Source organism: Rhinopithecus bieti, unplaced genomic scaffold, assembly GCF_001698545.2.
Source record: "Rhinopithecus bieti isolate Rb0 unplaced genomic scaffold, ASM169854v2 scaffold_6710, whole genome shotgun sequence".
Taxonomy (NCBI): Eukaryota; Metazoa; Chordata; class Mammalia; order Primates; family Cercopithecidae; genus Rhinopithecus; species Rhinopithecus bieti.
The window spans coordinates 2031490-2056218 of record NW_016805362.1 but is presented as its reverse complement, the minus strand read 5'-3'; the positions used below and the strand labels follow the sequence as shown (position 1 = coordinate 2056218).

Genomic DNA, 24729 nt, shown 5'->3' with positions numbered 1-24729 from the left:
CCATTGCTTTTGGTGTTTTAGACATGAAGTCCTTGCCCATGCCTATGTCCTGAATAGTATTGCCTAGGTTTTCTTCTAGGGTTTTTATGGTTTTAGGTCTAACATTTAAGTCTCTAATCCATCTTGAATTAATTTTTGTATAAGGTATAAGGAAGGGATCCAATTTCAGCTTTCTACATATGGCTAGTCAGTTTTCCCAGCACCATTTATTAAATAGGGAATCCTTTCCCCATTTCTTGTTTTTGTCAGGTTTGTCAAAGATCAGATGTAGATGTGAATCACGTGGTTTTCATGGTTGCATCATAGTCCATTACATGGAAATGTCACAGCTTGCTTATCTGTTCTGTACTGATCACTTTCAGTTTTTCAATATTTATCAATAACTTTGAGCAGAAAACTTTCTAGATTTCCCTTGTATTTTATATTATTTTCTTAAGATGGACGTTCCAAGGTCTCTTACAAAGATAATGAATGTATTTTAGGCCAAGGCTTCTCCAAGTGCAGTGTGTGCACAGATTGCTGGTGGATGTTGTGAAATGCAAATTCTAACTCAGTAGATGTGGGCTGGACCTGAAGATCTGCATTTGTCACAAATGCCTGCATGATGCCCAGGCTGTGGCTCAGGGCTTTGGGCAGTCTCTTAAAGTTGCTGGTGTATTGGCATCGAGAATATTTATAATACATGTTTTGCCAAGTCGTTGTGTGGGCTGGTTACCTAGGAGCTCTGCCCCCTCAGAAGTACTTTCTAATCAAGAAGAAAGTTTGGATTAGACTGGTGTCCAAAGGGATGGGGAGCTGTAGCACCTGCCTTCAGTGAAAGCCTCTAAGCTTAGTTGTGGCCGCCATTAGAATCATCTGGGGAGTACACACACACACACACTCTCTCTCTCTCTCTCTCTGTCTCTCTCTCTCTCTCTCTCCCTCTCCCCTCCCGCTTCTCTCTCTCTCTTTCTCTCTCTGTCTCTCGGCTCCCTCCAGACCACTACAAACAGAATGGCTGGCAATGGAACCTGGCTATCAGTATTTTTTAAAGCTTCCCAGGTATTAGAGGTGACTCTGTATAGCTCAACAGCTCAACTATGTTCATTGATTTGTTTGCTTCTTTGTTTCCGTAAGAGATGCCAGTTTGGCAACACCCAAGGCTGCCTTTCCTCTGATTCAGATCTTGGAGACTTTCATCCATAACCATACAAACCCCCAGGGCAGGGTTTTTTTTTTTTTTTTTTTTTTTTTTGGTGCTTCCCGCATTTAGTGTAATTAAGTGGATAAACTTGCTAAGCCACCTGATTTGAATAAGGTCCATTATTCCTCCCGAAAGGACTCAGGATGGGGGTCAATACCAATGGGAGCCAACTCTCCAGCCTCCTGGAGAGTTGAGGACCTCCTAGTTGAGGACCATTGTTCTAAGCCCTTCCCACCTTAAATCTTACTGAGCTCCCAACTATGTTTTATACCTGCTTGGATATAAAGCTTGGAGCTTATATATGCTACACTCAGACCTCCACACTTTCAACAATGGATTTAGCACAGCCATGAGTTTTCTTTGCAATTCTGAAAAAACAATAACCATTATTTCAGACAGAAAACAAGGTATTTGTCATCACTGACTTCTCCATGAAACTCACTCTTTTGTAGTATTTGCTGGTCCCATCTTACTGAATGCCACCATTGTACACTCAGTCTCCCAAGCCAAAAACCTGGGGCTGATCCTAGCCCCTTTATTTTCCCATACCCTTCAGATCTAAGCGGTTCTCACAGTCCTTTGCTCTATATGTACTTGTTTCTTATAGAATGTATCACATTATATTAAAATTATCTCTTAGTATGTTATGTCCTTCAACTAGACCATGAGCCTCTTGACTCCAGAGATAGTATCTGATGCATCTTTTTATTCCCCACATCTGGTACAGTGCCTGTCTAGCACAGAGTGGAGACTTCTGAAATAACTGTTGAATGAATGGATGAAATAAAATAGGTTTTGATCACATGTAACCCTGGAAGATTATTCTTATGGTTTAAAGTTTCATAGCAGCCTGGTTCTAGCAGGAGCACAGATTGCCTAGATGGTGCCTGGTGCCAACATGCCCTTGGCCTTGAGGGTGTGCAAGGTGGCAGACGGAATGCCCAGCATGCCCTGACTCCCTGCCACTCACCACCTGCTAGAGTAACACCTGCTGTTTCTGTTTGGCAGTTGCCTTTTCAGGCCTTGGCTTCACGACGTTCTACTTGGCGGGAAAGCTGCACTGCTTCACCGAGAGTGGGCGGGGAAAGAGCTGGCGGCTCTGTGCTGCCATCCTGCCCTTGTACTGCGCCATGATGATTGCCCTGTCCCGCATGTGTGACTACAAGCATCACTGGCAAGGTGAGTCCCTGCCCGGGGCCTGACTGGACCTCACCGTGGTTGCCCCTCTCCTCCAGGGATGGGTGTAGAAATGCACCAGTTGTGGGGAGCTAAGTGCCCATTGTCCGAAACCAGAGGAGGCTGAAATGACAGAGTGGATATAATTTTGAAGCAAATATGCTGGTTCAAATATGCAAGGTGTGGCCTTCCTGGGGAAAGAATTGGAGGTCTTCTTCCTCCTTCATGCTCCAGGAGACTGCTTGAGTCCTGCCAGAATGTCAAGCCCTTTGGTTTGGAGTCACCCTTGGCCTGAGACCCAAATGTGATTTTCCTGCTGGATCACTTGCCTCAGTCCTCAGACTTAGTGCCAAGCGGTTTTTGGCTTCCTTTGCTTATCGAATCCAGCCTACAAGGACGTATTTGTCACCATGGATGCTCTTCTGAAAGGTATATCCAACCAGGGATTCATTCCAGTAATGCTCCAAGCCACAGCTGCAAGCCTGGGGTGAGGTTTGCCTATATATATACATATGTCAGTCCTGGAATATTTGTTAAAAACCCAAATAACACAAAACAAGGGAGGGGCTTGTTCCTGAAATATAACTAAACCATGCCATGTCCTTCTGCAGAGAAACTGCAGCTCACAGTCTGTCTGAAAGAAAACCACCACGTGCCAGAGCACACAGAGAGCCGAGACGGAGGTGATGTCCACAGGAGGTGTGGCATCGGGGAAGTGTGGGGTCTAGGGCAGGGTTTCCCAAGGGGAATCCTTGGATCACCTTGATCAGGCTGTTCTGATCTAGAAATTGGACTCTCTAGAGGTGCATCTGCAGCAGTGGTCTAGAATCGTCATGGTTGTTAAGCAGGCCTATCATTGCTGATGAAGTCTAAGAAGCACTGGGAAAGAGCTCCACCATATGTGTCCATTTTAACCAAACAAAGCAAAGAAAGCGTGCCTGAATCCAGCTTCTTTGGGTGAACGGGCTTCTATGATAGGTCTGTGACCCAAACCTCCTCTCCCTTTCTTGTTTTCTGACTATTGCTGGGCATTGTCCGTCTCCCCCCGTCTCTGTCTTTGCAGCCAGCTGCCTTGCAGGACTTTTCCTTTTCTTTTTTCCTACCTTTTCCAGGTTTTTTTTTGTAGTGGTAATGAGGCAATGGATGGGGACAGGGTTGAGGGGAACTCCTAGCTGAGAGCCCTTCCTTCCTCATCTTCTCTGGAGACCTTGTGCTCCTTTCAGCACTGCCCAGCTTCTCCTGTTCCTTTCTAGTCTCATCCCTACCCCCATATCCTCCTGGAGCTCATGCTCTGGGTGTCCTGTGACCCCAGCCTAGCTTTGAGCTGAAGGGTGAAAGGTATAGGGAAAGAGATGCTGACATGGTTTAGACAGCACAGCAAGTATCAACTGCTACTAAGGTCTGAGGCCCTCCTGATGGGGGAGGTCAGAAGAGGGTCACAGGTCTCAGCCTGCCCTTGTTCTGTTTTTATCAATGACTTGGAGGAAATGCTGGATGATAAGAAGCCACATCATGAGACGGAAGGATGGAGAGAGTCACTGGGCCAACACAAACAAAGGCACAGCCCCCCCCTTGGAACTGGGAATATTTTCCCACAGAATTGTTTTCCACATATGTGGTTAGGGCATTTCCCCATGAAGAATATTATGGGCCAAATGGCCTTTTATGGACTGCTTCTCATTGATCCCTTGTGAGCCAGTTTCTTCTTTGAGCGCAGGAACAATTAATCCCTAAATATCTCACAGAGCTTTTCGTAGATTGAAAGAAATAATGGGTCCAAATGTTCTTTGTAAATGGAAATTTACTACACACATGCAAAGTGGTATCATTGTTGCTCAGTACATTTTCTCTAAGAAAGGATGCGTTGTGTTTCCCAAACAACTGACTTGGAGGCAGACATTTTTTTGGGAACATGATTTATTTGTAAGCTACAAATGCCAGGTTTTCACTTTTATTCAACCACTTTGGATTCGGGGAATGATTTGGGGGTTTCAGAATTGAATCAGTTTTTCCTTTATCTTGGAGTCAGTAAGAGCCTTTGCATAGTACTGACAACCTAAGATGTGAGGCTGGCCTGTCTTCAGCACTCTCTGACCCTACCCTGTTTTGTTCCTCGTTTCCTAGCTGTGGTAGTGTAACGTGGCCAGAGTAAAGGAATGTGGAATTGCAGCTCTTGTCTTTAGAGAATGGTGAATTTATGCTGCAGCTGGTGTACCCAAGGCCTGTTGGCAACTGGGGCTTTGAAACCATACTATCCAACAGGCACAGAAAGGAACTATGAGCAGTCAAGTGAGAATATTCATCCTCTGTGGGCTGTTGGGAAAGCCAAGCAAGAGAATTTATGTTCAGTGATGGTTAGAACCATATTTGGGAATCAAACCAAAACTGCGTCATGGTAGACTTCTGCAGCCCAAACTGAACATGCATCTGTTGGTACACGTTATTGATATAGCCCAAGGACCAGTTCAGCTCTGTCATTATCTGTTCAACTTATACCCTTGGAGTCAGCCAGGAGAGGAACATAGCTTCGTTTGGATACTCTAAAGGGCTCTGAGTCAGGCTCATTTTACCTGAGTTCCCCCCTTCATGAGGCTATCTGCCACTGTCCACACCAGTTGTTTCCAACTGGGTGATGGAGAGGCTGACTGTACCTCTCAGGGGACATTTAGCAATGTCTGTAGACATCTTTTTAGTTGTCACAACTTTGAGAGGTAGGTGCTACTGCCATCCAGTGGGTGGAGGGTTAGAGACTAGGGATGCTGCTAAATGTCCTACAATCGCAAGACCCCCTGCCCACCAACAAGGAGTTATCCAAACCCAAATGTCAATACTGCCCAGTTTGAGAACCCCTGTTCTACATTGTACCCCAGTTCCATATTTCTTTTCCCTGTTACATGTTAAGAAGCAGGAATGTTCTGGGAGTGGAAAGTTTTGTTCATTCAACACTCAATTATTAAGGGAGAAATCAAGGAGCCCTCAATGGTTTCCTGTTGGGAGGAGGGATGCAGAGTGAGGTCTTCAACTGCAGTGTAGGTGGATGTTTGAGGCAGGATGCCTGATTAAGATAAATAACTTGTTTTCCTTTGGTGAACTGAGCTGCCCAGTGACTGTGGGCGGGGGCCATCCATCATGGTGAGAATTCACATGGAGGCCCATTAATATCAGCAAAACTCAAGTCCGCCTCATTATAGACTTTAGTTAACAGCATTCATGTTGTGAGATTTTATGACTCCATTTCAATTTTGATTTAAGCAACTGTGCCTAATGTAGAAATACATCCAGTTACTCGATTACACATCATATCCAATAAATAGCCCATAATCTCCAATGACTCTCTCTCTCTCCACTATCATGGTTATTTTCTGTTATTGACACCCCCTGGTCTTTTCTGCCTCCCCAGCCCACTCCAAATATACAAATCTATTGTTTTATTAAGTGAGGAAAATACAGGGGCACAGGCCATGGCATAGGGAAGGACACATGAAACATTTAACAGAACTTCCCCCGACACAAAACCAGCTGGATCAATACTAAATCTCTATGTGGCTGATGTGCCCTGTGTCCTTGTGACATTCTGGCTTGCAGGTCAACTGGAAGCTGGAGAGTTTCAGAGATGATGCTAACTACAAAGCCTAGTACCCTCTCAAACAGGCTCCCCTTTGTGATTGACAGTGTGTTTAATGGTGCTCAGACTTGTGGAATCCCCCTGCTAGAGAAAATAAATGCAGAGAAAGAGCAGAGCATGTCATTAAACTGACTTCTGCCTCTATTCACGCTCTTGTGTGATTAGATTCCTTGTAAATGGAGGGTTACAGCTACTAGTGGCAGGAATGTGGTGTTTGCTCTATCACTGGACTTAATAATGCGCTCCCCTGACCCCTCAAGTCCCTGCACCTGAAACCAGGCTCTCCCCATGTGACTTTAGGTTTGGAGATAATATTTTAAACACTTGTTTCTCTAATTATAGGTCATTTTAAGCAGCCCTGGGTCCCTGAGTGGTGTTTCATTACAAGAAAGAACACCCCCCTCTGGATGTAATCTAGGGAAACCGGTCTCAAAGAATGAAACAGTCATTTGTTCCCACCCAGGCTAAGGTTGGAAAGTGTCTCGGTCAGATACAGACACAGTTGTCTAACTGGGTTGAAGTTTTCAAGATGGCCATTATTGCCTTCGCCTGCTTTCCCAGATTGGGCTGTGAAGGGTCTGTGATTTGAAATGAACTAAATGTAGTTACCAAACTTTAGGAGATTACTGACCCTGCAAAGGCAGGTGTTTTGGTGGTTGGATATTGTGCTGGACTGTTTCATGTGCACAAAATACTTCTGGCTTCAAGAAGCCCAGGCAGAAGCTATTCCCTTTGGAGAAACCCTTGCTTCAAAGCCTGATGACACTCTATAACTCACAGGACTCTCTCGAGTTCTCCTTCCTTTTGTTACTGATAAACTCAGTAGCCCCAAAGGATGGGATCCTTCCCTGTTCAGTGTGACAGAGCCATTACATGAAATCAAAAGTGAGCATCGAGTACAGTAAGTTTTATTCCATGGCCAAAGAATGGAGAAGTGGGGGCTGGGCGCAGTGGCTCATGCCTGGAATCCCAGCACTTTGGGAGGCCGAGGCCGGCGGAACACGAGGTCAGGTGATTGAGACCATCCGGGCTAATACGGTGAAACCCCATCTCTACTAAAAAAAAATACAAAAAAAGTAGCCAGGCATGGTGGCGGGCACCTGTAGTCCCAGCTACTCGGGAGGCTGAGGCAGGAGAATGGCATGAACCTGGTAGATGGAGCTTGCAGTGAGCCGAGATTGCGCCACCGCACTCCAGCCTGGGCGACCGAGTGAGACTCCGTCAAAAAAAGAAAGGAAGGAAGGAAGGAGGGAAGGAAGGAAGAAAGGAAGGAAGGGAGGGAGGGAGGGAGGGAGGGAGGGAAGGAGGGCGGGAGGAGTGGGAACACAGCTCTCAGATGAACTTCTCAGCTAGTGAGGGGTGAAGGGATTAAAATATAGGGTTTCTCTAACGAAGAGGTCAGGTAGTAGAATCTAGGGGAGGAATAATCGACTCTTTTTCTGGAAATGGATGGTGAACTCCTGGGAACCAGAGTGCTGCCTGCCTTTTATGGCTTCTTCCAATTGTTGTCATGGCAATTGTCAACTGTCATGGTGCTAGTGAGAGTGCCATTGAGCATGGAAATTAGATTATAATGAAGCCTGAGGTCTTCTTGAAGTTGTTCTGTCAGCTATCTTGGTTTTACCAGTTTCAGGTAGTCCAGCTACAAAGGGAACTTTTTACCACAGGGGCCCCACTTCTTAAAGATAAACAGAGTTAGGGAGGGGTAGAAATCCAGCTATGTCATGTAAGCCTTACACTGAGTAACACCTTCCCCTTCCCTCCCCTCTGTCTCTGTCTCCATCTCTCTGTCTACCTCTGCCTCTTACACACACACACATACGCACACACGCACACACACACACGGCTGAGAGACACACACTGTTAACCAGGCCTCCCTTGTGCTGTCAGAAGCAATCTGTAGATTTTCTAAATGAAGTGACTTGAAAAAGATCCCTTGGAACAATATGATTGTTCCCGCCAAAAGCCTGCCAGCCTGGGTAGAACAAAAACACTGAGATTCTCCCTCTAATATCCTCAGCCCAAGTGAATTGATCTCACCTAATTTTCCCTCCACGGTCGGCTGCTCTGTGTGGCAGGGCCCACAGTCACATTTACCATTGGCTGCCAAACCCTACCTCTGTCTGGGAACCTCTGAGTCTTGACTGCCCATCTCAATCCACCCGCCTCTGTATTGATGCCCAGGAGAGCGTGAGAAGCCTCAGCCCCTGGCTCACCCCTCCCTCCCGTCAAAGTCCACTGCATAGCCTGCTTTCAGCCTCGAGAGACGCATTCTCAGTCAGGACTTCTGCCCTCTTCCTGCCTCCTGGTGTTTCCCCGTGACGTAATTCCCAGGGAAGGTGGATGTTGATTGCTCCCAAGTCTCACTGGCATCCTTCCTTTGTTTTACTCAAGGGAACCTGTCTCTTCTCAGCTTTCTTTGGTGTTCTGTGTGCCAGGCCCTGGCAACCACTGATCTACTTTTTATTTCTGTGGGTTTGCCTATTCTGCACATTGCATATAAATAGAACCATACAATGCATGGCCCTTTGTGGCTGGTGATGTTGATTCTTTAGTGCCTCTTGTAGATGTTGTTCAGCTCATGTCAGTTCCCCATTTACTGAATAAAAGTCTGCTGAGTTCTGGGAAATAAATAGGAATGAAACATCCCAGAGTCCTAGATAATGACATGTAGTCAGGGAGATAGATTCAGAAACAAGAAACCCCACTGGTGGTAGGTGTGAGGCCACAGAGTGCATAGATGGCAGCCCAGAGAGACAGCAGGGCCCCTGGTCCATGCTGAGGGCTCCACAGAGCCACAAAGAGACATGGAAAACATTCTGCTCCAGCCCACACCAGATGACTGGTCAATCTGTGTCCTATACTCTTACAAAGACACTACCCCTCTCTTAAAAGATGGGTCTACCTTCAGTTTCTCAGATTTACCTTTGTCATCAGCACCTTCACACATACCCTTCTCTCTGCCTGGAAAACCACCAGTGCCCTCCTTTCCTCTACTCCTCAACTTCTCCCGGTTAACTCTTGCTCATCCTTCAGGTCTTAGCCTGAGGATCATGTCCTCAGCAAAACCTCTGCTCCAGAATAGCCCAGGTCTGTGTGCTGGGTAAGCTCACAGACCCTCACACGTTTCCTTCATGGTGCTTATCATAGTTGCAAATTGCTGATAAGGCTGTCATTGTTTAGTGTCTGTCTTGCCCCTTTGCTGGAAACTCTGGGACAGCAGGGACATGTCCCATTGGTTCAGCCTGTGCCCTAGGCTTGGCCATCATGCCTGACCCCTGATACATATGCAATGCATGTGTATGAATGAATGGCATCAGTGCTAAGTAAAGAGACAGAAGTATTTTGTATTCCAAAAACACTGAGATACATTTATTTCCCTTTTGAGACGTCCAGTTGATTTGGGGCGAAGTTAATCCCGGTGTTTTTCCCCCAATAAGGGCTTTCTTGTCCCCCACTTGCCTGTCTATCAAGAGGATACGAATGTGATTTATCAAAATAGCAATAGCCCACTTGAGGCAATTGATAACAAGCTCCTTCATAAAGTAAGTTATTGTTTGGATCTTGTTCGCCACCTTTGTAATAAACACAGCCCCAAAATGACTTTGCTGAGAAGCAACTTGGATAGACCTTTCATTGCCTTTGTTACTTCTGATAACTCCCATAGTACCTGTGATATCACTTTTCACTCATTCCATTAAATGGGAAACAGAATTGGCAGGAATTGTCATTTCCATGCATGCTGCTATGTCAGTAAGTCTGGGAAACATTCTTGGGATGGTTTGATGTCTTTTGGTCAATGATCCACCTAATGAAATGCTGTGCTACAGAAAATAGAATGTTGAATGGTATTATTTGTAGGTTTTACTCTTTGGTCCGTTTAGTCAATGGCTCAACTGCAGATGTTGTGGCTCATTTTAGATGCTAATAAAAATACCTCATGGGACTGTTTCCTGGGGTTAGAGGAAAAACAAAACAATAGTGCAACTCTAAGACCTTGAACTAGAAAAAGGCCTGACACATTTTATAGGCTGGTGGTCATAAGCTAGTGAAGAGATTCTTCATTTAAGCAACTTCATTTAATCATGTTAATTACACCCTCTGGCCCTGCTCCAGAATTTGTGGTACATAATATGGCTTTACCATTTCTTGGGTGACAAATGTGTTTTTAAGTTCCTTAGAAGTTTATTTACAATGTTATGAAAATGTAGCCATGCCAGAGAGGTGAGATCTGTAAGCTGCTGAGTTGCTGTGTGAGGAGAAGGATGGGGCAGGATGAGAAAGCCTCTAGCAGCTCTGGAGTGGAATGTGAGAGGAATGGGAAAAGGATAACAAGGATGGATACTATGTTTATGTCCTATTTTGGCATGCTCCATGAAATAATCATTAGAAGTAATGTATTATTAAATTATCATAACAACTTACTGAGGCAGATACTGAGATCCACATTTGAGAGATAAGGAAACTCAGAGAGGCAAAGCAACTTGCCCTGGTAGGGGCTGCAATGTCAGCCTTAGGATTTCTCAGCATGGAAGATTCTTGGATCGGAGGTGAGGATAAGTGGTGGTTACCTTACCGCAGCCCCAGGAGCCTCCAAATGGCCAAACAGTTCTTCTCTTGGGAATGGATCTGCTGCCTTCTTTCCTTGTTCATTCTTGGTAATGCCTCTTGTTTTCCCTGCTGTCCTCCAATCCCCCCTACTCTGATGGCTGCTCACCAAGTCTGAGCAGACACGAATATGTATTCATTGCCTTTTTGCCAGACAGCTACTGCGCAGTCACACTGTGTTCATCAGTTGTGGACGTTTGAACTAGTACGGGGAGAAAGCAGTGACAATTATTTGGTCTCTCCCTTTGACCAGTTAGAATGACTTTTGTTTCTGATATTTTATCTCAGCCAATGAGAGGATATGACCTACTTTTTTTCTTTTCTTTTCTTTCATTCTTTTCTTTTCTTTTCTTTTCTTTTTTTCTTTTTTTTAAAAGAGGTGGAGTCTTGCTCTGTTACCTGGGCTGGAGCGCAGTGGTGCGATCTTGGCTCACTGCAACCTCTGCCTCCTGGGTTCAAACAATTCTCCTGCCTCAGTCTCCAGAGTAACTGAGATTAAGGTGCATGCCACCATGCCCAGCTAATTTTTTTTTTTTTTTTTTTGTATTTTTAGTAGAGACAGGGTTTCACTGTGTTGCCCAGGCTGGTCTCAAACTCCTGAGCTTAGGCAATTTGCCCTCCTTGGTCTCACAAAGTGCTAAGGGATATGACCTATTTTCTTAATGCACCTTGGTAGAGTCTCCAAATAATCTCAATGTATGACCTCAGTAGGCTGACTCAGGATCAAATTCCTGGAACATTTATATAACAAGGCCTCTTAGGCACCTTGGACTCGTGGTTCCATGCTAATATGTTACTGATGAGGTCATCAAGAGGACCAGAATGGGAAAGGAGCACACCCAAAAACACACAGGACAGCAACCCAATCTAACCCTGAGTCACTATGTATCCATTTCCCTCAACAAACATAATTATGCTGTGAGCGAGGTGTTGGCCAAGGTGTTGAAGGAATCAACAGCCAACCCTTACAGAGTTGAGTCCAGCATTAAATATTAAACAATCGCACAATTTGTCATTGTTCGCCACTCTAATTGCACAGGGAGTGGGGAGGGGCTATTAACATGTGCAACTGGGAGACTTGGTCTAGTCTGGAGGTCAGATGAAGCTATGTTGCACAACGGTATTGAGCTCTGAAGTATGAATGGAAAAATGATATTGAGCTCTGAAATAGGAATAGAAATTGATTAGGGGAAGGCATGAGGAGAAGGGATTCCTGGGAATCCGGGATCAGAACAGCACATGTGGAGCCCCAAGAGGAGAAGCAGCACATGTATTTGAGGAACTAAAGGGAAGACCATGGCTTCGGTAGGATGAGTGAAGGGGAAATAGCTGGGATGGTTGGCAGGGCCAGGGATGTAGCCTTAAATGACACAGGGGCTTAGCTGTTCTCTTACAGCAGTGGGAAGGAGTCAGCCAAGCAGGAGAATGGCTGCGCCTGTTTGCTCTTGAGAGAACATCACCGCTGTGTCCCAAGTCCAGTTCCAGAGCAGTGTCCTGGGCCCCGGGTCTGCATGCACTGAAAGCTTATGCTGTCATCACCGACATGTCTAAAATAAAAAAGCTTTTCTTTTATTTATACTTCTTTTCCTGCTTTGCTATTGCGGATTAATAAAATTACATGCATGAAATTACTGAATTTGTTTTAAAGAAGATAAAGCTGTTCATTATAGAACTTTTCATGTTTTTCTATTAGCTTCATAGAAACTCTGAAAGTAGAAGCAGTTCTATGAAAGATACTGAAATATGAAAATATTGTCCCTGTCCTCAGAAATTATCCTGTTAGATCTAGACAGAACCAGGATACCAATAACAGGATCACAAAAAATGACTGATAGGTGCAATGCACGTTTCTAAGCATTGAGCAGCTTGTTTTCTTGAAAGACATATTTCTTTGACAACCACTCAAAATGTCACCTACAGGAGACAGAGGCACATTAGTTTGTGACTTAAACTGAAGTCTCTCTACAGTGTGTTGCTTACTGGGAAGCGTTGGGAAACTTACCACCCTGAACACTGATCCTTCAGGAAAACCATTGGCCCCTACCTGAATGCAGGTGGACACACCCTTCAGCCCATGGGCCTGTTGCATCCTGAAGGCTGGGACCTCAGAGTCATGTGATTATCGAGCCTGGAATGAACCCGCCAGGGTGTGTGCACAGCACCACGGACCAGTGCAACTACAGGATCAGGACTCCAGGGTTCAAGCTCAATTCTTTTGGGGAAAATGGGGCTGATCCTGCCTGCCTACGGGAAGTCTGTATGGTTCAACAAGAAAATAACTGTGAAAGTGGAGGACCCCCCAACGGAGAATGGCAATTCAGCCTGACAGCAACCTTGAAAGAGTTCCCTTTTTTTTTTGGTTAGGGGAGGTTTTCCACTAGACTAGAATCTTTTCAGCAAAAATAACCCATAGACAGTTAAAGTGAACACACACACAGATACTAAACGAGCATTGTTGGTATGAGCTGCTTTTATGAGGTCTCTATTGAGAACTACCTGAATGTTCTCTTTGGCAAGGGGCTTCCCTGGGGCAGAGGGCTGGTATTCCCTGCAGATGCACCCCTCTGCCTCGCCTGCTCCCCTCTCGCCTCCCGGCTGGTAAGATCTGTAGCTGTTAGAGAATTGAGCCCTTCCTGCCAGAGGTCTGCTGAGTTTGCCAACACAGGCATGTCTTAAAATGTTTTATTCACTTTGTCTGTGACACAGAAGGTTCATTTCATCCCTGGGAAACCACTTACCACGAGGCAGAGACCCTTTCACCTGCTGGATTTTCTGCAGCACACCAGCAATATAACACTGGTGGGAACTTACTTAAAAAAAAAAAAAAAAAAAAAAGCACAGCTCCCGAGATATTTAGATCCTACAGGGATGGCTTGAATTTTTCTTCCAGAATTTAGAATTGATTTCAAAAATCAGGAATACAAATTTGAGTTTATGCAATGCTCAGGTGTGAGTTAAAGAAATACAGGGAAGGGCTTGGTGTGGAGGTTCACGCCTGTATTCCAATGCTTTGGGAGGCTGAGATGTGCAGATCACTTGAGGTCAGGAGTTCGAGACCAGCCTGGCCAACATGGTGAAACCCTGTCTCTACTAAAAAGCATAAATTAGCTGAGAGTGGTGGCATGTGCCTGAAATCCCAGCTACTTGGGAGGCTAAGGCGGGAGAATCACTTGAACTGGGGAGGCGGATGCTACAGTGAGGCGAGATTGCACCACTGTACTCCAGCCTGGGCGACAGAGCAAAAAACAGGGAAGAAAGAATCAAGTACTCATTTTTTAATGTTTAAGTGCCAGAAATGATGGCAGTTTGCAGAGGCCACCACCGTGGTTTCTCTTTCTTTTAGTCTTTCAGGGGGTCCTGTAAGCAAACCAGGTCCTAGAGCAGGAAGGAGAAGTGCTTTCTGGAAAATATAACTGGCCACATTTGAACAAATAGTAACCCATTTTTCCCACTCTGCTGTTTCTTGCCTAGATTCCTTTGTGGGCGGAGTCATCGGCCTCATTTTTGCATACATTTGCTACAGACAGCACTATCCTCCTCTGGCCAACACAGCTTGCCATAAACCCTATGTTAGTCTGCGAGTCCCAGCCTCACTGAAGAAAGAGGAGAGACCCACAGCTGACAGCGCACCCAGCTTGCCTCTGGAGGGGATCACCGAAGGCCCCGTATGACCAGTGTCCTGGGAGGATGGACGCTAAGCCCTGGGCACATCTGCCACCCTGACATCATAACACAATAGAAATGGTTTTCTGTAGTGTTTTTCATCAGTTGTTTCTCAAAGTCATCGTACTTCTGCTTCTGTTTCACTGATGTTTCACTGCTACTTTAAATGTCTACTTCCAACATCCTTGAATTTGCAAACGAAGGACACCAGGAACAATCTCTGAGAGACCTGTGGAAGAGGCTGCGAAGGTGGGGTTTGGGGAGCTTGGCCGATTCCTCTATCCAAAGTGTTTGCTGTAACAGCCACCTTCCTATGTTTTCATGGTTGTAAAACATAATAAAACCTCCCACCTGGAAGAGTTGGTGTTGGCCGCCCAGTGCAACAAATCATTTGGAGATGCAGCGGGTTTCTCAGCAGAGACCCAAAGCCAGCTTTGTCTGTAGGTCATTCCAGGTGGTGAGCTTGGAAGCAAAGGCTCAGAACCTTTCTGAGCCATCAGCTTCTCATAGCCCATGTCTCTAAAATAGATTTGAAACTTGGAGTGACAGCTTGAGCATTTCCAGGGCTTTTGAATCATTGAATCTGGAAGCAAATAAAATTAATAACTTCATGCACAGACCTCCATCAAACACTATGAGCATGAAGATGCATGAGTGCATGTGTGGGGGATGAGGTCACTGCAGTTGCCTGAGGGTTCATGGGCACAGTATCCTTCCCATCTTCCAGTCTGTTTGTGGAGCCACTTCTGTAGCTCTGCCTCATACAGTGAATTTTTGGGGCATGGGGACTTTACTTAGCTCTTCTGCAAGAAGTAGTGTGACTGATCTCACAGATCAGAAACCGCATGGCTGGGGCTCATCTCAAGGGAGTGGCTGAGTGGCCGTTGGAGGTAAGAAGCAGCTTCCGGCTGAGAGTTTTTCCCCTTTAAGGTCTGAGTTTTGCAGAGCTCTGCTCTAAGGATTCTCCAAGTGGTGGTGTGTTCCTGTTCCCATGTAGCAGGCAATGTTTCAGCATGATAGGACTCTGGTAGAGGGTACAAGAACAGAATCAGGAATGTGCCATGTCTCTCGCTCAACTCTTTGCATTGTTGAATACAGCCAGTCAGACAGTCAATATGAACCTTTTTCAGTCTGAGTATATAGCACGCTGCTTCTTGGCCAGCTTGTTTTTTCAAGGCAGTGAACATCCCCTTCATCCAGTTCCGATCGGATGTACCATGTGGTTCTTCAGATTCCTGGGCCTGGGTGCTATGAGGTGATGCATCTTTGTTATCCGGAGTGTTACTTTTTTTTTTTTTTTTTTTGAGATGGAGTCTCGCTCTGTCACCCAGCCTGGAGTGCAGTGGCATGATCTCGGCTCACTGCAACCTCTGCCTCTGGGTTCAAGCTATTCTCGTGCCTCAGCCTCCCAAATAGCTAAGACTACAGGCACCTACCTCCATGCCTGGCTAATTTTTGTATTTTTAGTAGGCACGGGGTTTCACCATGTTGGCCAGGCTGGTCTCGAACTCCTGGCCTCAAGTGATCTCGCCTTGGCATCTCAAAGTGCTGGGATTATAAGCGTGAGCCACTGCACCTGGCCAAGAGTGTCACTTTTGGGCAGTTAGCATAATGGACTGCATTTTGAAAGACTTGAGTGGCTGCCTAAATGGTCAGCTGATCAGTGCTGGGCTGCATGTGCAAGTTAGAAACATCAGAATATCTTTGATCAGCCATTTCTGTTAAGCTCCATGGGCTTAACCTTGGAGTGCATGTACCACAGACTATGCTCCATGAGCCCCAGTGCAGCTCTCTCCAGCACTGGTCCTTCCAAACCGGCTTTGGCACAGAGTCATGTGATTATCCCATGGATGGAGTGGGAGAAGGGGAGGCTTGAACTGACCTCCATCCAAAGTCAAGCCATTGATTTTTTAAAAAGTATAGCAGTTACAATGGCAAGCAACTTTGAAGATGAATGTGAGATATTTTAAGAGATAAATCATAGCCATTGAAAAGACATAATTTTAAATTCTGAGCTAAAATTCATTTAAAATTAGAAAATTAAACAATAATTTAACTAAAAACTCTATAATTTTCAAAAAATAAAGCCCCAAATAGAAATGTAGGAAAGGAATCCTTTGCTACTGTTAAGAAAAAAACAAAAAAACAAAAACCCATCCTGATGTGGCCCACATTCTTATTTGATTCAGTTTTATCTGATTTCTGTAACAGAAAGCAGGAGGAAAGGAAAAGGGTTGTACTTCAGTTGATAAAGGCTTAAAATTCTGAACCATAAAGTGTAAATTTAATATAAATAATTAAAGATAAATGGCCAGGAAATACTCTGCAAAGTAACAACAGAGTATTATTAATGCTGATAATTACACAGACAATCCTAAGACTGGCCATGTAAAAGCTTTGATTAAAATATCGTCAAAACTACAAATGATGTAATAACATGAAGCTGATGGTAGGATCCTCAGGAGTCATAATGAACAGTGTAAGCCAGTTCACAAAAGGCAGACGTTTTTACAGATCCTTATGTTTTAATTTCATGCTCTATTCATGTGAGGTAAATATAACATCACAGTGTACCAATTAAATGGCCATAATGAGAACATTTATTCCTCAACCCCTGATTGTTTTTGGATGTGGGGTTCCTAATTCAGTCTCTTAAAAGTAGGTTACACACAGTGTGAAGAGTCTGAGCCCACCCTGGGAGCTGTGGGCTGCCTGAATTTCTTCCTTCATTGAGTAAACTTACTCAGAGTCCATATTAGAGATTGGCAGCCACAAGCTCAGATACCTTGAGGTACTAGGAAGAGAATACAGTGAATGAGGCAAGTGGGGACATTAAGGAATAGTGGAGACTGTGGAGAACTAAAAGCACACACCCTAGGGAAGTGGTGCTGACCCTCTTTAGCTGCAGGTTGTTATTTGCCGGATAGAAAGGCAGGCCCAGTGTTGTCAGATCTTTTGATTTTTTTTTTTTTTTTTTTTTTACGGAGTCTTGCTCTGTCGCCCAGGCTGGAGTGCAGTGGCACAATCCTGGCTCACTGCAAGCTCCGCCTCCTGGGTTCATGCCATTCTCCTGCCTCAGCCTCCTGAGTAGCTGGGACTACAGTTGCCCGCCAACATGCCCAGCTGATTTTTTGTATTTTTTAGTAGAGACGGGGTTTCACCATATTAGCCAGGATGGTCTTGATCTCCTGACCTCGTGATCCACCTGCCTTGGCCTCCCAACGTGCTGGGATTACAGGCGTGAGCCACCGTGCCGCCCCAAACACATATTCCCCCAAGAGAAGTCAAGAATCTTCATTTTATATGAGATTGTTTGATTTTACCTTGGGCAACTGTTTCCACTGAGATACATTAGAATGCAACCAACAATACACCCCAGTGAAAGAAGCTTAATCCTTAATCAGTAGGGGTTTATTAAGATTAAAAATAATAAGAAAGTAAGAGGTTAGTGGTCTCAAAGCCCCCAGCCTCTTGCTCCACCATCTTCACTATGCCAGTGATTCTTCCCTCATGATCACAAGGTGGCTGCAGCATTCCCAAGAATCACATCCTCATCCCATCATGCTCAAAGGCAGAAAGAAAGGAGCCCATTCATGTGACAAGATAACTCTACTTGTGGGTCCCTATCAGGGAAGAAGTTTCCCAGCACCCCTGAGAAAGATTTCCTTTACTTGCATTAGCTAGAATGATGTTAGATGGCCACCCCAAGAAGTCAGGGAGACTTGGAAGGGTGAATATCCAGCATTTTCAGTCTCTTTGCAGGAGGCAGATTCTACCTGCTTGGGAGAAGGGTTAAAGAATGGCTGTTGGGTTGACAATAAACAGCGTCTGTAAGAGCACCAAACTTGTTCAATTAAAACACAAAAATGGCACTTCAGTCACATAAAAATGTAGAGCAGGCTGTCTGCAGTCTCCTTTAGGGCTCACATGGCTTCTTAGTGGATTAAAATTTGAGCAGAAGAGCTGGCTCTTTTGTCAATCTGTTTAGCTCTATTGAATTGCCCTTCTCCTAAAGAGCTTTTCTAGGTTAAGCCGTGGTGCTTGTTGTCTGGGCATACTCCATCTCCCTGAAGGTTCTGGCACATTCCCCTCAGCTTTACCATTTTGAAGATACTGTTCTTTTCCTTAAACTCACTGTTTTCTCACCTCCCATTACTTATCACTTAAGATATGTCCCTTCTTTCCAGTTCAGAACGAATGGGTCACATCCACAGTTATCTGCTTCCTCTTCACATCTGGAGTTGACCCCACTTGGGAAGGCTCTTCCTTCTTTAGAAAAACTCCTCACAGACAGGACTAGGGTTCTAGAAATGATGACTGGCAAACTTCCTCTCTCCCTCCCTACTCAAACCTACTAGTCAAAAGGGAGACCCCCAGCCTAGGTGACCCAATCTCAGTCTCACTCCTAGGAGCTGGAACAGAGCTGAGCCACCTTAATGACAGCCTCTTAGAAAAGAAAAACATAAGCCCCTACTTCCAGATACCCCGGAGTGCCCCATTTCCTGCCTGCCTGAAATGGTTGCTCAGCTCTTCCTTCAGTACTGTGAGCCACCCAGAGCCTGCCAATGCATGCATTTTTCCCCCAACTAGAGCTGCTTTCTATTTCTCACAACTGAAACATCTTCTAAACAAGAGCTTTAATTTCATCAGTCCCAGCTCTCCAGATGTGGGAGAGGTATTTCCAGGAGGTGTACAGAGCATTGCAATGATGACACTGGGCTTCAAAATTCCACTCCCACCTTCAAAACTGAACTTTCCAAAGGTTAGTTCATCCATCATGCAAACCCCAGGTGGAAATTTCAGAGAATGCCTGGCAGGTAGTTAATCTAAACTGGCATGTTTCCCAAATCTTTAGCATTTAGTGATTCCAAACTGGCACACACACAAAACATCCAGCTACAGTAGCATTTCGAGGGAAGCCTGACACAGTGCTTGGATCTTGCTCTCTGTGCCCAGTTCAAAACAAATAAAAGCAAAACAACAACAGTAGCAACAACAAAGCAAAACCATTTTCCTAAGTTTTACAAAGTAAAAAGCCAGTTTCAGTGTAAAGTTTACCGTGAGTGTTAAAGATGTGTGCTTCTTTGGGGAGTATTTTTTCCCTTGCATGTGTGTTTGTGTTTTTGCCTTTAGAACTTTGATAGGCATGTCCTATCTCTTCTCAGCACACCATGTGTTTAGGGACATGGGTACCTGCTTTGGTCAAGAAGAGCGTTAATATATTAGAAGATGGCTTTGATAGCCCCTGGCTATAACCATCCTAGACCAAAGGAGTTCAGTCTCAATTAGGATAAATACTTTAATGTAATTTGCACTATTGCTGCTGTCTGGGAGTAGAGGACATGAAGAACTAGAAATCTAGAAGCAGTTTTTGTGTGTGTGAAGGCAGAGGAAAAGAAGAGATGGCCTTTATCAAAAGGGAATTTGATAGAGCTGGTCCAGCTTTGTGAAAATACAATACAATGCAGGTGTGATTAATAGATTCTAAATTCTCCTCTTACAGATCCAAATGTAAAATAGCATATTAAAGGCTCTGAAAAGTCCTGCCATGAAGAAACTGTTTGACTGTGAAACATGCCCCCCACCGCCCAGCTTTTTTTTTTTGAGACAGAGTCTCACTCTGTCTCCCAGACTGGACTGCAGTGGCGCGATCTCAGCTCACTGCAAGCTCCGCCTCCCGGGTTCACACCATTCTCCTGCCTTAGCCTCCCAAGTATCTGGGACTACAGGCGCCCGCCACCACGCCTGGCTAATTTTTTGTATTTTTAGTAGAGATGGGGTTTCACCGTGTTAGCCAAGATGGTCTCGATGTCCTGACCTCATGATCCGCCCACCTCGGCCTCCCTAAGTACTGGGATTATGGGCATGAGCCACCGCACCCAGCACCGCTTTTCATTCCTCGATGGCATCTTTTCATCCCAGTGCTTGCAGTGGTACTGCCATGACTGCTTGCCAGTGGATTCTGTAAATGATCAGGATTAATAATGCTCCCAGTGACAGACAATGAGAGTAATATCTTAACACAACATATGCTGTGTGATGGGTGGTGTCTCTTCTTGCTATGTGGTGTCTCTTCGTTTTTTGCCCTGGAAAGATCCCCAGACTGACATAGAACACAGTCGCAGATGCCCTGGGGACATCATACACTGTCCTGTGATGTGATGCTAAACACCTGCTTTCATCCACATACAGGGTGCTCTTCAAGGATGGCACAGAGGAGAGAACCACTTAGAACAGGGCCAGGCAGTCCTGCTAACATCTCTGCCACTTAACCTTGAGCAAACTGCTTCACACCCATGAGCCTCAGTGTCTGCATCTGCAAAACAGAAATAACACCAACCTTATAGGACCTTATACAATGGTTTAGTGATTAGGAATGTATTAGGTTGGTGCAAAAGTAATTGTGGTTTTGCCATTAAAAGTAATGATCAAAACAGCAATTACCTTTGCGACAACATAATAAGATATCAGACCATGATAGTTGTGATTATTGCAGAACTCCTGGGGTATCTGAGACATGAATAAAGGAAGCATCTGGCACTAAAACTCTCTTGTCTTAGTCTGTTCAGGCTGCTACAACAGAATATCATAGACTGGTGGCTTATAAACAACAAAACCTTATTTCTTACACTTCTGGAGGCTGGGAAGTCCAAAATCAAGGCACCTACAGATTTAGTGTCTGGTAAGGGTGTGCTTCAGAGTTCATAGACCCCTGTCTTTTTACTATGTCCTCACATGGTGGCAGGGGCAAGGGAACTCTTTGGAGTCCCTCTTATAAGAACACTGATCCCATTAATTAGAGTCTTACCCTTATGACCTAATTACCTCCCGAAGGCCCCCACCTCTTAACACCATAACATTGGAAGTTAGGATTTTGACATCTGAATTTGCGGGGGGACATAAATACACAGTCTATAGCATCTCTGAAGAGTAAATAGCAATTCTGATACAAGCAGGAGAATTTCACTGGCAACACTGTTATGGTAATCAGGTATTAAAACTAATTGAATTATAATTGAATTATAATCTCTGTAATTGCTGCTGCCACAAGTAGGTAATGATACAATTTATCCTCTTAGGGAGCCAGATTCCCCCTATAAGAAGGTTGAATTAATAATACAGCAAAATTCACTATGTTGATTTTTAGAAAAATTAATATGTTTGAGGGGTATTCAACCTAAGTCAGATGTTGCTCCAGGCACCAGCTATTTGGAAGAAAAAGGCCCATCTGAGCCAAAGCCAGGGCAGGACAAGCAGCTTTAGGGGTGCTAAGGGGTGAGAAGCCCCCATACGCCAGGGCTCACTCCTTAGGAGGCCTCCTGAAAGAAGGGGAGCAGGAGAGGGGGAGGGAGAACCTCCAGTTATCCAAGGAAGAGGGTGAGCTAAGCTGATGGATACTTGAATTATTGGAGAAAAGTGTGAAATTAGAAATACCCATGAAAAGACCCAAAGACTTGTGAGCCTCTTAGGGACTGCAGAATGTTTTCATTCACATGGAAACCAATTAGACAAAAGTGTTCATACCTGTATTCCAGGAGCCAGTGAAGACAGTGCATATGCAGAGAAAGCTTCAGTGAAAGGGGAGTTTTAGGAAATGATGGACCCAGCCTTCCTTAAAAAGAGGAGTCAGATACCTCCTTGCATGCATGTGCTTACACGTGTGTACACACATAGAGACTCACACACACTAGAAATTGTCTAAAGGTGGATAGCTTATGTAGCTCTCCCTGGATCATATAAATCGTGTTTCACTTGGACTTGCCATTGCCTGAAGCAGACTTTGTAGAACATTCCAAGTTCTTTAGAACTCCCAGTCAGCCCTGTATCTATACCCTGGAGCTCTAGAAAGATCCCTTCCCAGCACAGTGGCTCACACTTGTAATCCTAGCACTTTAGGAGGTGGAGGCAGGAGGATCGCTTGAGGCCAGGAGTTCAAGACCAGCCTGGACAACAGAGTGAGACACCATCTCTATGAAAAAGTTAAAAAAAAAATAGCTGAGCATGGTAGTGCACACCTGTAATCCCAGCTACCTGTGAGGATCACTTGAGGCCAGGAGCTTGAGGCTGCAGTGAGCTATGATCATGTCACTACACTTGAGCCTAGGTGACAGAGAGGGACCCTGTCTCTAAAAACAAACAAACAAACAGAAAAGAATGATCCTTGAAGTGACACTCACTGCTGATAGCTTGAGGGTGAACCCCCAAGGCAAAGCAGGGACTGCCTTTTGGGGTTGACCTGATGAATATCATCAAAATAGAGTAACTTTCCACCCTCATAACAGACAAGAGCAACTCAGCCATGCTTGGGTTCAAATCCAGCTCAGATATTTCCTTGAGCAGATTATAAATCTTTCAAAGATTCAGTGTCCTCATGTGTAAGATGGGTTTTTTGTGAGGATTAAATGAAGAAGGTGTGTACAGAAAGTGCTTAGTACAGGGCTTGGTACACAGTAAGTGCTCAATAAATGTTAGTTCTTGTGATTAGTCAGGGTGATCTGTCACTTTGTTGTGAGGCATGGGCTGTTCTACATGAATTCATTTCCCAGAAGAGTGGTGTCTTGAGCCTCTCTCACATGCTGACCATTTTGTTTAAAATCTTTGATAGATGAATTCTACACTCCTTGGCCTTCCTTGTCCACAGGCTTCTTCTTAAGAACTCAGTGCCAGGATTTTGAGTAGCACTGGATATTCTGGGGTCATTCATCCAATTTCCACCACTTTACAGATGAAATGGGAATCAGAGAAGGCAAGCCACCTCCCCAAGGTCACACAGCTTGTGAGAGCAAGACAACAGCATCCAGGCCTATGTAATAGCAGAGCCATTGCTTCTTTGGCTCTGCTGAAGCTTGTATTGTGGTATATCTGTGGTGTAGGTTTGCTGTCTCCTGTGTCAATGTCAGGAGGACGGGCTGGAGCTCCTGGGGACCAGAACCCCTCAGATTCCAGGAGGAGCAGAGAAAGCACAGATGGCCTGGAGAGTCCCAAGGGTGAGGCCAGCAAGTTCTTTCTTCCCCCAGGTGCTCAGAGCATCCTCTGAGTTGCCAAACAGACTCCCAGAGGGATCAACTGTGGGCCCTAAACCAGAGAACGGCTGGGAAGCAGGCTCTCAGGAGAGCTGGGGTCTCACCAGCTCAAGAGCAGGCCAGGACTCCTCAGCACAGAAGCTGGGAATCTTGGGTGTTCAGATCAGCCTGAAAATCTGCACTTGGGAAAAGCCATCTGGCTGGGGCCACCTGTGTGCGGCTGTGACTGGAGCATCCTGCTGCTCTCCTCCCTCACAAGGTGGTGCCATCCGCCTTGTCACTGCTCCTCAGGACAAGCCTGACTGCTCTCCCTGCACCGCTGGCCATTGAGAATCCAGCTGCTCCATCGTGGTGGAAAACCTTTGATGCTGAGAGGGACACCTTCCGCCGCTGGAGTTCTGGAGAGCCTGGTGCCACATTACAAGGAGCCATGTAACAAGGGCAGGGAGGGGTAGGAGTGGGAGACACAGGTGTGGTTTGGGACAGAATAGGGCCTGAGGCTCACGTATTATAAAACCCCCTTTGTTCTGCCTGTATCCTTGAAGTGTGGCCAGTTTCACATGGGAAGCAACGTGGAGGGACAGAGACAGCAGGTGAGGCCACAGGACTTTGCATTCCCATCCCCAACAGTCACCAGCATGTGACCTTGTGGGTGTCAGTCCCCTCTGTGGAGTCAACTTTCTGCAGTGACATACAGAGGCTGGACTGCTGCCACCTCATGCTCCGCCTGGCACGATGGTCGCATGAGACTGAGTGATTTGCGGGTCTATGGGGAAGTGTCCCACCTCAGAGATGTGGAGGAGAAGCCAGGCAGAGCACTGTTCATTCCATTTCTTTCTTTTTTTAATCTAAAGGAGGGAACGGGCTTTATTAACTCAAACAAAGGGATGCCATACAACTTCCCAACGATTCTATGCGGTGATGGCATTAGGTTCCACCTGTTCTTCCATGCTGGGGACAGGGTGTGAGGACTGGCTGCTCTGGGAGACCCTCTGAGCTGAGAGAGAAATAGCAATGCTGATAGCTGCCCCTTACTGAGTGCTCACCCTGTGTCCGGGGCTGCACTGAGTGCTTGTGGTGGGTTCTCAGGCACACTCAGAACAGCACTGTGAGAAAGGCACTTTTGCTGCCCCTGGTGTACAGATGAGGACGAAGAGGCACAGAGACGTTTAGAACCTTGACCTATGTCACACAGCCAGTGAGCAGATAACCAGGATTTGAATCCTGCAATTTCTCTGCATAGCCCGCACATTTTATTTATTTTATTTATTTATTTATTTATTTTTTAAATTATACTTTAAGTACTAGGGTACATGTGCATAACGTGCAGGTTTGTTACATATGTATACTTATGCCATGTTGGTGTGCTGCACCCATCAACTCGTCAGCACCCATCAATTCATCATTTATATCATGTATAACTCCCCAATGCAATCCCTCCCTCCTCCCCC

General features: G+C 45.3%; 2 protein-coding genes across 3 annotated transcripts in view; both read left to right on the top strand.

Moving 5' to 3' along the window:
• PLPP4 (phospholipid phosphatase 4) overlaps positions 1-14627 on the top strand; it is a 139228-nt gene extending 124601 nt beyond the window's left edge. Inside the window, exons 6-7 of one of the 2 annotated variants that reach the window (XM_017872236.1) lie at positions 2192-2362; positions 14064-14627. In XM_017872236.1, coding sequence (XP_017727725.1) covers positions 2192-2362; positions 14064-14263 — 371 coding nt within the window. In that variant the 3' untranslated portion in view covers positions 14264-14627. The remainder of the gene's footprint in view (positions 1-2191; positions 2363-14063) is intronic. The other variant, XM_017872237.1, reaches the window with a different exon arrangement.
• An 8264-nt stretch (positions 14628-22891) lies between these two features.
• LOC108529755 (uncharacterized protein encoded by LINC01561) lies at positions 22892-23622 on the top strand. The gene has a single exon (XM_017872235.1). The coding sequence runs from the start codon at positions 23222-23224 to the stop codon at positions 23606-23608; it is 387 nt and encodes a 128-aa protein (XP_017727724.1). The 5' UTR covers positions 22892-23221; the 3' UTR covers positions 23609-23622.
• The last annotated feature ends 1107 nt before the right edge of the window (positions 23623-24729 follow it).